Source organism: Channa argus, chromosome 18 (genome assembly GCF_033026475.1).
Source record: "Channa argus isolate prfri chromosome 18, Channa argus male v1.0, whole genome shotgun sequence".
NCBI classification, from domain to species: domain Eukaryota; kingdom Metazoa; phylum Chordata; class Actinopteri; order Anabantiformes; family Channidae; genus Channa; species Channa argus.
Window position 1 is genome coordinate 8,230,127 of NC_090214.1, and position 15,080 is coordinate 8,245,206.

General features: G+C 37.2%; 1 protein-coding gene across 2 annotated transcripts; it reads right to left on the reverse strand.

The window, feature by feature from the left end:
- Window positions 1-4,458: 4,458 nt before the first annotated feature.
- Window positions 4,459-14,064, reverse strand: LOC137103993 (alpha-synuclein-like). Of its 2 annotated transcripts, none has more exons than XM_067484780.1 (6): window positions 13,751-14,064; window positions 13,033-13,191; window positions 12,869-12,898; window positions 11,894-12,039; window positions 6,183-6,254; window positions 4,459-5,118 (listed from the first exon to the last, which is right to left on the reverse strand). In XM_067484780.1, exons 2-6 carry the CDS (start codon window positions 13,151-13,153, stop codon window positions 5,101-5,103), a joined length of 387 nt encoding a protein of 128 aa, XP_067340881.1. In that variant the 5' UTR covers window positions 13,154-13,191; window positions 13,751-14,064; the 3' UTR covers window positions 4,459-5,100. The 2 variants fall into 2 exon arrangements, with proteins under 2 accessions (XP_067340881.1, XP_067340882.1); XM_067484781.1 differs by having other exon boundaries at window positions 11,894-12,036; window positions 13,751-14,046.
- Between the last annotated feature and the right edge of the window lie 1,016 nt (window positions 14,065-15,080).

Consider the following 15,080-nt stretch of genomic DNA (forward strand, 5'->3'; position numbering starts at 1 on the left):
AACCACAACTTATCATTTATATCCTTTGTATATAATATATACTATATATATATATATATATATATATATATATATATATATATATATATATATATATATATATATATATATATATATATTTATATACTTTGCCTTTAAGATTTTCCTTCCTAAATGCAACACACTTTTTTCTAGTCATGTTTGGCCAATGGCTTACTCTGATTAAAGGATAAGTTTGCCTTTGGGTATTTGCTTAGAATGGTGAAATGGGCATGTGGTTAATTTGAGGTTGACCTTAAAAAATGCAGACATGTACTTTAACCCAAGCTTGTCAGAAAGATTTTATTAACAAGAACATTGTTTTGCATGTTCCTTTTACATAGTTCATCTAATTTTTCTAATGTTCACTACTCTACAATGAAACCTAAAATCTTAAGACCTGTAGAGACTGCTGACCACCAGCGACATATTAATAAGGCATTTGGACACAATAAATCTCACAATGACTTAGTTTTTTCTTCAGAACTGAGTATTTAACAATGCCTTGTAATCACAGGTGTCATTGGCTGGATAGAGTTACGGAGAGAAAGTGTGAGAGAAACCTTTTGTCTTCATCTAACTGCTTATGCTCAATATCAACCAGAGAAAGACCTTGAAAAACGAAACAGCTAGACACAAAGGAAGAAAACTCATTATTTACATGCATAGAAGAAAACAAATAGACAAAATCAATTTCTTTTCTGTGGAAACTGAATTGAACCACACAAACACGCACTGATAGAAATATCTCTATGGCCATTGGTGTTGTGCAGTGGTAACAAATTAATATGTGACGTCTTCATTAATGGGTACAACTGTGTGTATGTGAAAAGCTAATAAAAACTGCTGTACTGTGTACAGACATGTACGGACTGTATGGCTCAGAGATGATACATCCACTCATGTGATTCCGATGAGCTGCCGAGTGGTTTCACACAGCAGCTGGTGTGTGGGCACTGAGCAAAGCTTGCAAACAGGCTCCAGCAGATCAAGATTGTGCACAGGTTGTGAGAATATGCATTTTTATTTGTACTAAACTAAAATTAATACCCACAACAAGCCATAAAAACTCTGAGTCAGACTGGAAAGTGGTTATCTTAGAGGGATTTTCAAGTATTTGCTATTTGTAAAATAAAAAGAACTGTGAGTCACAAAGAATAAATATGCTAAGTTTAATCGTATATAAATCCTACATCACTAAGATAAAAAAAAAAAGAAGAATTTATGTATGCCATATTTATATTGAGTCAGACTGGGCTTTGCACACATTAAGGAAAACAGTGCTGTGTGTGTGTGTGAGAGATTTCAGCTCTTTGTCAACAGTCATATTCTAATATCTGCATTGTATTACACACACACACAAACTGGCAGCTGTTTGTGAAGAGACTAATACAGTGCATCCGAAAAGTATTCATAGCGCTTGACTTTTTCCACATTTTGTTATGTGACGGCCTTATGACAAAATTGATTAAATTTATTATTTTCCTAAAAAATTCTACAAACAATACCGTATAATGACAAAATAACAGAAGTTTCTTGAAATCTTTGCAAATGTATTAAAAATAAAAAACTTTGCTTAATACTTTATTAAAGCATCTTCAGCACCAATTACAATTGTGTTGTATCAGTTCTAGCATTGTATAATATTTTTTAGATTGGAATATGGAAAGAAATGTGTCAGCACCCGAGAGGAGAGAGAGAAGGAACAACGGAAGCACAAGTACAAGAAGGATCACAAGGGCGCTCTGAGGGAGATTGGGAACTACTAGCAGTTCTTGAAATCTTGAGCAGGTGTGGAGAAAAACAATGTCCATGAGTAAATTAACCTAAAGAGTTTTTGTTGAAATTTTCTATCCTTTAACATATTCTGTGTTTCAGAGATGGTGAGAGGAAGAGGAAGGTAAAGGAGGTCTTCAGCAGCTTGGCAACTGAGGAGGGGAATGGAAGGCTCAGAAGAGGAAGAAAAGGAAGTGAAGTACAAAATTTCATTGCCCATTGTTTCCCTCCACTACCTGCTTTTTTAAAATATGAACTTCTCTCATTCAGCTGTGGTTGAGGGGAACTGTAAACTAGATTTTTTTTAATTGTTGGGACAAATTCAACTTCCTTGTTGTAACATTTTGTACTGTTTGAGAAACATCTGTCTGGAATGCAAATAAATATTCAAATTTGTTGGTACAGAAGGAATTGGAAAATTCTTGGCTTGACAAACACGGAAAGTGTCTGCACATGCATAATAGCTTTAAAACATCAATTTGTATTTTTTGGTAATGTCATTTTGTGACAAGAAAAAAATAGATAGTCTGTCTTACCATATATATTCTTCTCTTTCACTACCCTCTGCCCCAAGTCCTTGTATAATAAGGACTTGGGATAATAGGATAATAAAAAAATGTGTTAAGAAATACATAAAAATGGCTAAAACAGCTGGGCACCTTCTGTTCTGTTAAACATTTCTCAGCCATTCCATTGTGCATTGAAAGAAGAGTTGTTACACAAATTATAATTGTGATTTGACTAGTTCAGCTGGAAGCGTTCATTAAAGGTTGGTTGAATTCGAGTTAGTACTGAAATATAAATAATTATGCCGATGTCTTATTTTATCCTAATAGTCGACACAGAGCATTATTCACTTATAAATGAGCAATATCCTGGATTTAAGAGTCTCTGCAGCCTGAAGTTACATGTAGACGATTGCAACAGAACAAAATGTCTTCAGTGCTTTAAAAAAAGTCATCTTCCCTGTTGCAGCCTCAGCAGTGATCAGAAACCTCTTCCCTTTTACTCTAGGTGGTGGTCTTTGCATCAAGCGTCCGCTTAATGGTCAATATGTCCTGGTGGTCCAGTGTATATTTAGCTTGTCCATATGTTATTTTTTTTTTCATATTGACCACCTCTTCCTTATTTAGCTTCTGGGGGAGCTTTGTCTCAGTTACCAACTGCATCGTGCCTTTCCCAAGCGTGCCATTGTTGACAACCTTGACATGCAAGTGCATGTCACAAAGCCACAACCATGAGTAAGTTTTCAAACTTAAACCTCCTCTTTAAGGAGTCCCTTCTTAATAAAATCTGCCATTTTTGCACCCGTGAGTTTAATTTAAACTTCTACTACACACTAATTCTATGAAACAGACTCTGAACTCAAATTGTGTTACATTTTTCAATCCCTTGCAGGCTTCTTTGGAATAAGATAATCCTCTCATAACATTCAAAGGCCATTCTCTCTGCTATTGATCTTTGGTACTGGTTCAGCTCATAGTATGAAAATATTCATAGAAGCTGTCAACTATACTTTGCATCTGCATGGATGGACAATAAATATAAGTAAAGATGAAGAAGAACTATGTTTTGACATATATGTAGATCTAGATCTCTGCAGAATACAGAGACGAGAATTTAATCAAATAACTCTCTATGAAATGAGATCCTTATATTAATGTTATGTTATTAGTGGACAGCTGTAGGAAATCTAGCTTGGAATATAGAGTAAAGTGGAAAGGTCTTTATTAGCTTTGCTTTTTTATCAAAGTTGCAATAATATTTATATTTATTTCTAGGTCACTAATAGAATACCAGCAGAAAATACAGGAAATAGATAATATTAAAATATGCATCTTCTACAGGCTAAAATAAGTACTTATTGTGAGGTGCTTTTGCACTTCTTGAAGTCTTCCTAAGTAATTTTCTAGTATATAATACTTTACCAGGCTTCCTTTGGCACTTTCCAGAGTTCTTCAGACTTAAATCTCGATCACATACTGCCTCTATGATATTCAAATCTGGACCCTGTGGAGCCCAGTCCATGACTGCTGGATAATTGTGATGCCCGAAAATAAAAGCGTTCCCATTTAGATGCTTTCCAAAAAGAACTTCATAGTGGAATAAAACAGGTCTTAACTTTTTAGCTAGTGACCCAAACCATGACAGACTCTCCACCACATTTTACCCAAGGGTGCGAGCACTCATTCTTCCACCTATTTTTAGCTATTGTGGACAATTGGACCCTCTAATAATTTTATTGATCTTCATTTCAATCTGTTCAGGCCTTCATTCAAGATTTTCACAGTTGTCTTTGTCCTCCATTCCTATATTTGGCCCTGGAGAATTAAGTGCAAATACTCATTTTAGGCTGTAGAAGCTGTTTTTTCTAACATGTTAGTGGTTTTTAATAAAGTAAAATATATTTCAGATATTTTCTAAATGTATTTTTAAAAAGAGTCTGAAATAAAGATATATGGCCATCAGAGAATTTCTAAAACAACAAATGGTGGCCCAAACTGATGCACAGTACTGTATGTTTGAAATGTTTGACTTTTTATATATTTTATTCAACACTTCATATCACAGCAGTTAAGCTGAATACTGTTTACATGCTCTTAGTTTTCAAAAGTCCATTCAACGTAAATTATAATTGTTAAAGCAGAGACAACTCCCTTTGAATCCACAAACAGCGCAGCACTTTATAGTCCATTGCAAAAAACAGTGACAGTATACAGACAAAAATAGAGAATATCATTATGCTTCCATTTCACCCAGTTGACTGTAGCTTGTTCAATTATATAGAGACACTTAGGTGCTAGAAGTGACACACTCTGGTACGTTTCCACGTTTTAGTTACTGACATAGCCACACAGTTGACAGAAAATACACACTGACACACACATAGTGACACACAGAGACCTGGTGGCCTTCTCAGTGGGAGGGAGTCACTGTAAAAGACAGCTGGTCACAGAAGACGCACACGCCTGAAGTACCTTTTAGGACAGATGTGCAAAATGCACACACACACACACGCATACATCAACAAGCTTATCATCATCATCATCACAATCAACATCATCTCTCTTTCTATTCAACTGATTAACATATATACTGGAGCACAGACATACATAACAACACAAACAGAAACACCCCCACACACACACACACACACACACACACACACACACACACACACACACACACACACACAGTGACGCTGGGCACAGACTCCATAAAGGACCAAAACGAGGCACAACGGGACTCGGCAGAGCAACGTGGAATGTATCAGTCATCAATCTTTGTTTGTGAAGCTCAGTCACTTCAGTCATCGATGTCCTCCTGAGGGAACAGGAAGTTCACTATGAATTTTCTGTCCTGAATACAGACAACTTTTGCATCATGAAACATCATACACAACAATAATCCCAAGAACTTCATAAACTAGCTGAGGTAATATTACAGCAGTTATTAATTTAAAATGCTTTACATTGTCATTAAGTCTTTAATTTATGTTAAATTAGGTTTAAACTGATTTGGCAGAACCAAAACACAGTGTAAACAGTTTAAGGAGTTTTAGGGATGAAAACCACCAAATGCATACTATACATAATCCTTGAAATATTTCTTTTAAAAAGTTAAAGGGATTTCAAGAGGCTCTTTTAGTTTGGGGTAATTGTGCAGGATTTTCAAGTGAGACCCATTTACCCATATCACGAATTCTGCACATGTCCCACAGTACAGAATGTTACAACTGACCTCACCTTGTTTTTCCAGCTTTCACTCGTATATACATATATTTGAGCTATCCTCTAAATAAACAGGCTTTGAACAGATAATAATAAAAAAATCTATATTTATTCATATGATAGACAAGATTTTATTTCATAGACATAATATTTAATGCACAATTAGCTATTACGAGTGCTTCTTCAACAGAAATGAGTTAAAGTTAATGTATCAAGGTGGAAGCAAACTTTTGAATTTTTTAAAAAAATGTCATAATATTACTGCAACTTTATTTTAAGTAAAATCTTTGACATTTTTTGTGACTTCTGATGATGAAGGAACATATTGTACTGGGTTAAGGGTTGGTGTTTCAGCACAGAGGGAGAGAGTAGAAAGTGCTTCATTTGTTATTAAAAAATATTTGGAAAACATTTTTGTTTTGAATTAGCATTTTTTCTGGTAACTCACCACAGACTCAGAGAAGGTTTCATTGGTCTAATGTGATCTGAGGTGGTGGACTAACACAGACTATCACACTAAACCACTTTGACTGTTACTATAGCTAGGTCGAAGTATAGTAGGTTGAAGACAAACATTAACTGTGGTGCAGTTTTCATACAGTAGTGAAATTACATTTTTATTATCAGAAGAAATATTACAGGAATGTTTGGCCTTACCTCTGTACCATCTGCAGGGTCAGTATCAATCAGGGACTCTGCCAAATTCTGTGCTCCTGAGGCATCGTCACTCTAAAAAAAGGACAATCGTGTTTAGCTTGATTCATGAAAACATGTTGGTCTGAGGGTGCTGAGGTATGCTTAATATTAAAATAGACAATAGAAGATAGCAGAAGGGTGTCATGCTATTTCAGGTTTCCAGAATGAGCAGAGCCCTATTCCCCAACAACTATGTTTTTCCGTTATAACAAAATGTAAAATTAATTATGTTCTCTATAAGCGGGCTTTTTGTGGATTAAATATTTGGCTGAGTGGAGAAAAATAAGAACAGGCTCCACACAGGTGAAAAACTTTAACAAAAAACTTGTAGATAATGTTTTAGTAAGAGCTTGCGAGACTTTTCTCCCCAAAATCATATTCACTTACAATTGACAACGCTCACTAGCAGCTATAGAAAATATTTACTCTTTTCTCTCCTGCAAATGAGGAAAGAGTGTGGTGCTTTTAGAGCCAGCGTCAGCAGGGGAGGAGGACAGGGTGGTTAGATAGCTTGCAAATCCCCTCTCCGAAAAAGTCTGTTTTGTTTCCTGTTTTCTCACAACGGTCAACTTTGTGCTAAAACCATAACCACAATGGTGTAAGGTTAAAAATGGTTTTATTTTGATGTGTCACTCTGAAGGCTCTCAAACCTGTATCTATTATGCCATTCACAAAAAGACAACTCTGTATGAACTCAGAGAAGTACTTGACTTGTCCATGCATACACGAGGCCCTTGCACTCGTTTCATTTCACACGACCGTTTTCTGTGCTGATCATTTTCAGCTGCTGACAAAGAGACGAGGCCTGAAGTCCTAATGAATGAGGGGGTGTGTGACGTCTTTCTTGTGTAGATGAAAGGACGCCTTGATTACACATTGCCATTGAACTGACCTTCCTTAATGGTGAGCAGTCACAGTGCGCAGACTGTGTACGTGTGTGTGTGTGCGTGTGAAACGGTCACTGGCAGCTGACATAACCTTAAACCAGTTATTGTACCTTCTCCTCCTGCTGTTGCATTTAACACCAGCCGTCAAGCCTCCATCTGTTCACCCAGCACAGCCGGAAAGACGTGTGCTCGTGTGCTACAGGCACACCAGCAACAGTACTCGGACATTGGTACAACAACAAATGCCAGCTTCTCAGTTTACCATGCTCCGGTTTGACTTTGGCAAAACGTTCAACATTTGTTCAGTCACTTTTTTTTATGATTGCATTGTTTCCGAGCAATTCTCAGCCAGATATTGCTTCCCGGAGACAATAAACAGGGCATCATATCACAAAAATCTGAGCAATGAGACATGTTTGTCAAGACAATTTTCTATTTTCTGTCATGTTTCCTGCTCTCCTCGCCACTTTTTTCTACCCACCACTGTGTCTGCTCCTCTATCTCTTTGTCATTTTCTTCTCCTTTTTTCTGGCTTTTGTGGCCCCTGTTATGAGTCACCAGCAGCTGATGAATCGGTGAAACGGCTAGATGAGGGGATTAATCAAGACTCAGCACCCCTCCATCCAGTGTTTGCTGGACTGCATGTGTGCGTATATTTTTGTGTGTCTGTGTGAGTCAGGCACAGGAGACAATCTTTGATGGGCTCTCTCAACCTGGCATCAATTTTTAAATGAAATCTATATTAATGATGTTTAACAGCTATGCCGTCTGGGAGAAATGGTTAAATGAGTACAATCTGCGGCTCTCTGCATGTCAATCAATCTGGAAATATCAGGCTAAATCTTTTTAATCTATGTTTCTGTTCTTCTGTTGGTCAGTCTACCAGCCATCCATCTCTCCATCAGTGTGTCCACTCTGTGTCTGTTTGTCCATCTGTTTGTCTGTTCAGCCTGCCAGCTTGGCTTGTCAGTGTTCCTCATAATGAGGCTGATCACATTCCAGGTGGAGCTCCGTCTGAGTTTTCTCCCTCGGGGTGAACACCACAATTAGCTATGTGGCTACCTTAATAACACAACTGCAACGAAGGATGAAATAAGCTGATGTTTGTGGTAAATTGATAATGAAATAAAATACATGTGCCGTGGCTTTTTGCACCAGTGAAAGATGAAAATATCCGGGTTAAACATGTCTTTATTTGCCTATATGTAAGGACCACTTATAAACACAGTGTTTGGGTGAAAGTTGTTGCCACTGGCAGGGGAATAACTTTTAAAATAATTTCTTTTGTATCCTGTTTTTATAGCGTGCATTTCTTTAATCACAGCCAGTTAAGTCGGAGTTAAAGAAAAGTATGTGTGTGTGTTTGTGCCGTGTTATCACTTGGTGTCTAAATAGCTGTAATGGATCCCCCCCATGTTTCATTGCTAATTAAGAGACAGGAGACTGAACATCACAACAAACATTCAACAAAGTGTTTGCATTGCCCAGGGAAATATTTGATTGGCTTATAATTTCCTGCTACTCAAAGCGATATTATAAGAGAGGAGGGTAATTACAAGCGAATTTAGTCCTCCCTTGAGAGTAACATCTGATTCTAACACCTTATTAGTCGAGATATGTATGTGTGGAAGTGGAGGGAAAGTGTTACTGTTTTACTTTGACTTCAGATGAGTGTTTTTTTTCTCTGCAAAAAAGAAGAACATAGGGGCCATCTGTTCATCTTGTTCCATGTAAGTTTGTCTTGTTTAAATACACAAATAGGAGCTTGTAAAAAGTAAAGCTGAGAATGTAGCCATTTTGGGTGAGAATGCTAAATGTGCTCATTGAGAGCTGCAAATAAATGCGTAATTACCCTACAAGGTTTTCCTCTAAATAAATGCTTTTTTTAAATTTAGGTTATCTCACCAAAACACTTTGTGAGGTCAAACAAACTCACTGAATGCATCTCCTTCTTTCAAAACATTGTTTACAGTGAATATGTTTGGCACATTATGTCCCGTTTTATGAGTGCATGTAAAAATCATAAAGTGATATTCAAAAACAACAAACTGTAAGTATACAGCATTGGTGTATTTACATTTATTAAATGTCAAATACTGTTGCACAAATAATTGTGAATGTTAACTAAACAGCCAAGGCTTTAGATTACAGCCCACGACTTACAAGGTAAATACAGTGAACTTACTGTGTACTTATTACTAAGAACAGTGTACATCCACAGTACGTATGGATACATATTTGTTGTTAATTAATAGCAATAGCAAACTTTGAGGAATAACAAAGTAATAAGATGAAGATAAACCAAATACTCACAGTGTAAGTATTTTGTAGTTAGGTACTTTTTAAATATTCCATGATAGGTGTGAATATTTGGAATGTAACTGCTGTGTAACTACAAATAAGAAGAGAGTAAGAGGCTCCACTTTAAATTACTTTAAATTATTGTTTTGAATTTTTGACAAAACAAACAACCATTATGCTTTAAATCCTATTGCCTTAAAGCATGGAAAACCAATTTAAATCATTTGAACTTTTGTATTCTAAACAACTTATTGATAACCCTTCTAAATATCACATGATAGGTGCAATAGGTGTGATGGTTTTAAAGTGGAGGCTCTTACCCGCATTTTATCTGTAGTTACACTGTAAGTATTCGCACCTATCATGTAAATATTTAATAAGTACCCCTTAACTACAATATACTTACACTGGTGTTTTCCTATTGCCATCTTGTTACCCTGTTATTCCCCCAAAGTCTGCTTATTGTTATCAAGAAACAACAAATATGTATCCATAGGTACTGTGGTGGTACACCATGGTTACCAATGCGTACACAATATGTTCGCTGTCCGGCTGTAATCTGAAGCATAAATGTTTTCACACTTGCTGTCTTAGATTTCTTGTGCAAACTCATACCATGTGCTAATATCTATAATTTTCACATTTGAAAAGCTCATGATATTTGACGAATAAAAATGACGAATGAAAATTTTTGTGAGTGTTAAATTAAAACTATTGTTTGTGGAAAAGCTGTAATCATCCTAATCTGTAACCTGTACATTATAAACCCTGAAAATGACAAATACTAAGAAGATATTTCGGTGTCCACAGCAGTAGCTATGACCCTGACTGAATCTACCAAAAAACAGAATAAAATAACCCATACAAAGGCGACAAGAGAGTAATTTTTCATGTTTGACTTGTGTTGCAGCAGTAAATTGTTTGTCACGGTGAACTGCCTTTAACACCTCCTCCCCCTTCTTTGTTGGACAAACCAAGGCCACACTGACTGATGAACATTGCAGGAAAACCTAACAATATGTAACGGCTTTCATTCCAGAGAAGAAAGACAGGGAGCCGCTATGAGAAGTGATGACAAATCACTCAAGGTCAGGAGGCCATTTTGACACAGTGAAGAGTTACAGCCGGCAGCCATTGTCATGAAATGGAGGAATGAATGAGTTTTTCTGCAAAGTACCATTTCCAATAGTGTGTAGATATTGACTTGATAAAAGTTTAAATTTTTAGCATGCATGGTCATAAACCATTAAATTCAAACTGGCATTTCAGCTTTCCCCACTTTTAGCGACAGGAAAAGGAAATATGCTTACACAACTACATTATTTATGGACTAACACTGGGTTAACTATCATTGTAGTTGTTGACTGAGGGTCTAGTATGACAACCCAAACACATTTAATGGTGCGCTACAGACTGGAGAATATCTTGGTCCTACATATATTGTATTTGAGGAGATCCAGTGTGGATACAAATTTGTCTTTATATTGTGATGGCAGCGGAAACAGACTCATTAGAATCCACTAACCTCAGCACTCCATGTTTACTTCACATCCTTTAAACCATATATAAGAGCAGCTGAATGGTGGAAAGCCACATAAACCACCTATTTGTAATTTGTAATAACTTGTTGCAGAAACAAAACTGTTATTAGAATGTTTGCCGAAGCACGACTACTGGAAGCTAAATAAAAATTAAATATTTTCTATTCTTTTCTTTATATTCACAAAGCACCAATTCACAAAAAAGTTATCCCAAGGCAGTTCAAATATAAGACCTTACCAAATTACATAGAAAACCTAACAAAGTCCTCAGAGGAAGCACTAACTGACACTGAGAAGTAAAAACCGCCTCCTATATGAGAAGCTCCTGACAAAACCAGCCTTGGCGTGGGTAATATGAAGACTTCACTTAAAGAGACACATTTGAAAGAATCTACAACCATTTGGTCATATCTGCTTTCACTTAGTAATAAAATGTGTGTTTCACAACAAAATTAGTCGAGCTAATTCAGGCTGTTCATTTATCTGGCATGGCTACAAGGTTAGTGCATTATGTTAATACATAATGATGTCATGATTCATTGTCTGGACTCATCAGTGGATAACCACATTGCCAACTGGCTGCATTGTTGCAGATACAGTTAGTGGACTACAGGCTTCGGCAGGAAGTACTCTGTATTAGTCAGACATGGTTCATCTGGCCTGAAGAGGGACCTTAAGGATGAATAAGATCAAGCTAAGTGATAAGACCCAGAAACATTCCCCCCAAAAAACTAGGATCTCTAAAAAGTGAACAACTTCCTGTCCAGGTTAACAGTCGACTAACTTAACAGAAGCCTGTGGTCTCTGTCCAACTCTGTCTGCATGCAGGTGTCTCTAATGGTTTTTCATTCCAAATGAAGTTATGTTTTGAACTCTTTCAAACAAGATAAGGAACAAACAAACACACACACTTAATTTAATTTCAGTTCAGCATCTTTCTTACTTGTTTGGTGGGATCCTTCTTGACCAATCCGGTTGCGGCGGCAATGTTGCCTGCACCCTCCACAGTTTTCTGTGCAACAGCGGCAACCCCAGTAGCCACCGCTTCACCCACCTGAGACACTCCTGACACAGTTTTACCTGCAACTGCTCGAAAGACAGAAGAAGAGAGGAGAGTGTACACATTATGACACAAATACAGTTCTCAAAGTCGTGACTGTGACTGGAAGGAAATGTATTTAGACCCATAACGGTTTTCTGTCATTTAGGAAGGATCTACAGGTAGGCCGAATTTTCCCAGTTAACTATGTTTGGCATTAACTGTATCGTAAAGGTGATAAAGGGAAAATTTCAGCAGAGTCAAAGGGAAAACACGACTACACCAACATGAATACACAGCACATTTCTTGTCAGTAAAAGAATTAGGTTTCAATCTAAGGTGGTCACTGCACTTATCCAGCCCCCAGTGGTATTTATCAGTGCTTGTTTATTCTGCTATAAACCCTAAACATACTCAGGGAGTCCAAGAGTGGTACACATGATAATTAATCACGACTCAACTGCTCTTTGCTGTGTGGCATCATCTCTGGACCTCCTGCTGCTTAGCCCCCACAGAGACAAAAGATATCATCCCTCCTCCGTTATTTTGAAGGCTTTAATGAAGCATACTGGATGTATTTCCTCTTTTAAACCCAGTGTCCCCAACATATAAAATATCACAATGCAGCCACTTCCTAAAGATGCCAACAGCACATGTCTCTCTTGGGTTTTCTGCCTGCATGACCCTAGGGGAGTTGGGCATGTTGTGTTGAATTAGTCTGTGAAACACTCATACCGATACTGCATCTTTTATCATAGATTTACTTATGAAAAGGTGTTGTAGACATGGAAAACAGAATGTGCAAAATGAGTACATTTATATTGATCAATAATACATTGGAAGAGGTGCAATTCAGCTTTTAGCAGTATATGATGTTACCTGTAGTGACTCCATCCTTTGTTTTGGTACCTGAAAGAAAACCCACAAAAGGTCCAGTAGTCACATATATAGAATGAAAAGATAAAGACTAACAATCATAATACTACTAATAATATTTTTTTCTAGTACCATCATCATCAATTTCATTATTTTCCAGCACCCACCGACAAACATAACCCCATCTTTCGTCATCTCAGCTGCTCCAGTCACTCCCTGTTTGGTTTTCTCCGCCGCTGCCACGACCCCATCCTTGGCTTTAGAGAAACCCTTCATAAACGCGTCCATGGCTGCTTGATTGGCCCCCAAATTACGCGCACACACAGCTGTGGAGATGGCAGAACACGCGCAATGAGAAGTCGCTCCCTGATGAACTGCAGCGCTCGGTTCTGAAACGTGTGATACGGCACAGAAACGATGCCACCGCCCTACTTTTCTCTCTGACAGGTTTGTCAAGCCAGTCTCGCAGCGTGTGAAATATGTGCACAGCTGATGCAAGCAGCACTGCTGCGACCCTGCTGAAAATCCCACCTGTAGGAATTGGTTTGCAGCCCAGCTGAGATGCTTTTACTATTGTATCCAACACAGAAAATGGATAAAAGGAGCTATTGCAATGCAACAGGGGTAAATAAAGCAATGCTTTAGCTGTTTCTCTAAAATGGAGATTAATATATATATATATATATATATATATATATATATATATATATATATATATATATATATATATATATATATATATATATATATATATATATATATATATATATATATATATATATATATATATATATATATATATATATATATATATATATATATATATATATATATATAAAATGCAAAAAGAATAAGAAATAGAATAGCTGTTTTTTTTCCACGCACCTGTTTGCTTCAACTTCCTTTAAGGCGAGATTGTGCCGAGTCTTCCGGGACCGAGACCCCCCCAAAAGATCAATAGCACCGGTTTATTGTCTTCCAACTAAAACTACTACTAAAGGAGACGCGTGTAGTGTCTTTCAGACAGACAGTCGGACACAGACGGAGAGAGACAGACAGACGCTCCACAGGTTTGACAGACGCGTCGTATCCTCGGTGATGGAGAAAGCGATTAAACGTGATGCTGATGCGAGAAAAGAGATGCTCCGCTGCCTGTAACACACACACACACACACACACACACAAAGATTACGTAGCTCTCTCAGTCCGTGGGTTGCCCACAGTGTAGGCGCAGCAGACTAAATTATCACGCATCTGCCGCAGAACCACCAATTAGTGGCTGTAAAATTACTTAAGATAAACAGCAAAGAGCTGTTCACTGTTCCCAGTTGTGAGCAAGATATTCACTACAGGGCAGATGTAATACTTTCATTAATGTGGTTAAAATGATTAAATAATCACTTATTGTCATGTCAAAAATGTATTTTCACTGTCTTGTTCAGATCCCATTTAGGAGGATTTGCCTGTTAAAGGTCAGTAACAGCAAGAGTACTTTTATGGACATTGATGAACAGTGGTGTGATATAAAATAATCAAAGCAAGTTTATTAGTCTTGCAATTTGACGTTGCATTCTGAACATGCACACAATACTGTGTAACACAAGTGTATGGGTTCAGTTGGTACAGCAGTCATCTACAAACCACAGGGTCAGTGCTTCGATTGGCAGTTACCCCTGGTTATATAACCCCAAGTAGTGTGGATTAATATTTACGTGTAAGTTGCTATGGAGAAAGTATCTGTTAAATTAATAATTGTAACAAGTCATACTGTGAAATTTGTTCTTATTCTAATCAGAGCCTTTCAACAGTTGCACGATTTGCAAACAGGAACCAGCAATAAAACCTAATGACAAAGATGCAGAAATAAGCTGTAAGCATCTTGTGTTTGTAAAGATCCCATGATATATTATAAACTCATGGAAAGCTCTTGTTGTATTGCTGCCAAAGGAGATTCAACAGAATCTCAGATAAAACTTTTTCCACCAGCGCTTTGAACACTTCGATGTTGCACTTTGACATTTTATGACAAATTAATGCAGAAAACAAGGTCATTCTGAAGGATTGTGCGTTTCTAAAAACCACATAACTTTGCCCACTGGAGAGACCGTGCTCTGCAAACATCTCTCTGAATCTTATAACATGATGTGAAACCCATTGTGGTTTGCATAGAAATTAGTCAACAGAAACAGCATATTTCTTGTGCTCACTTACAGAT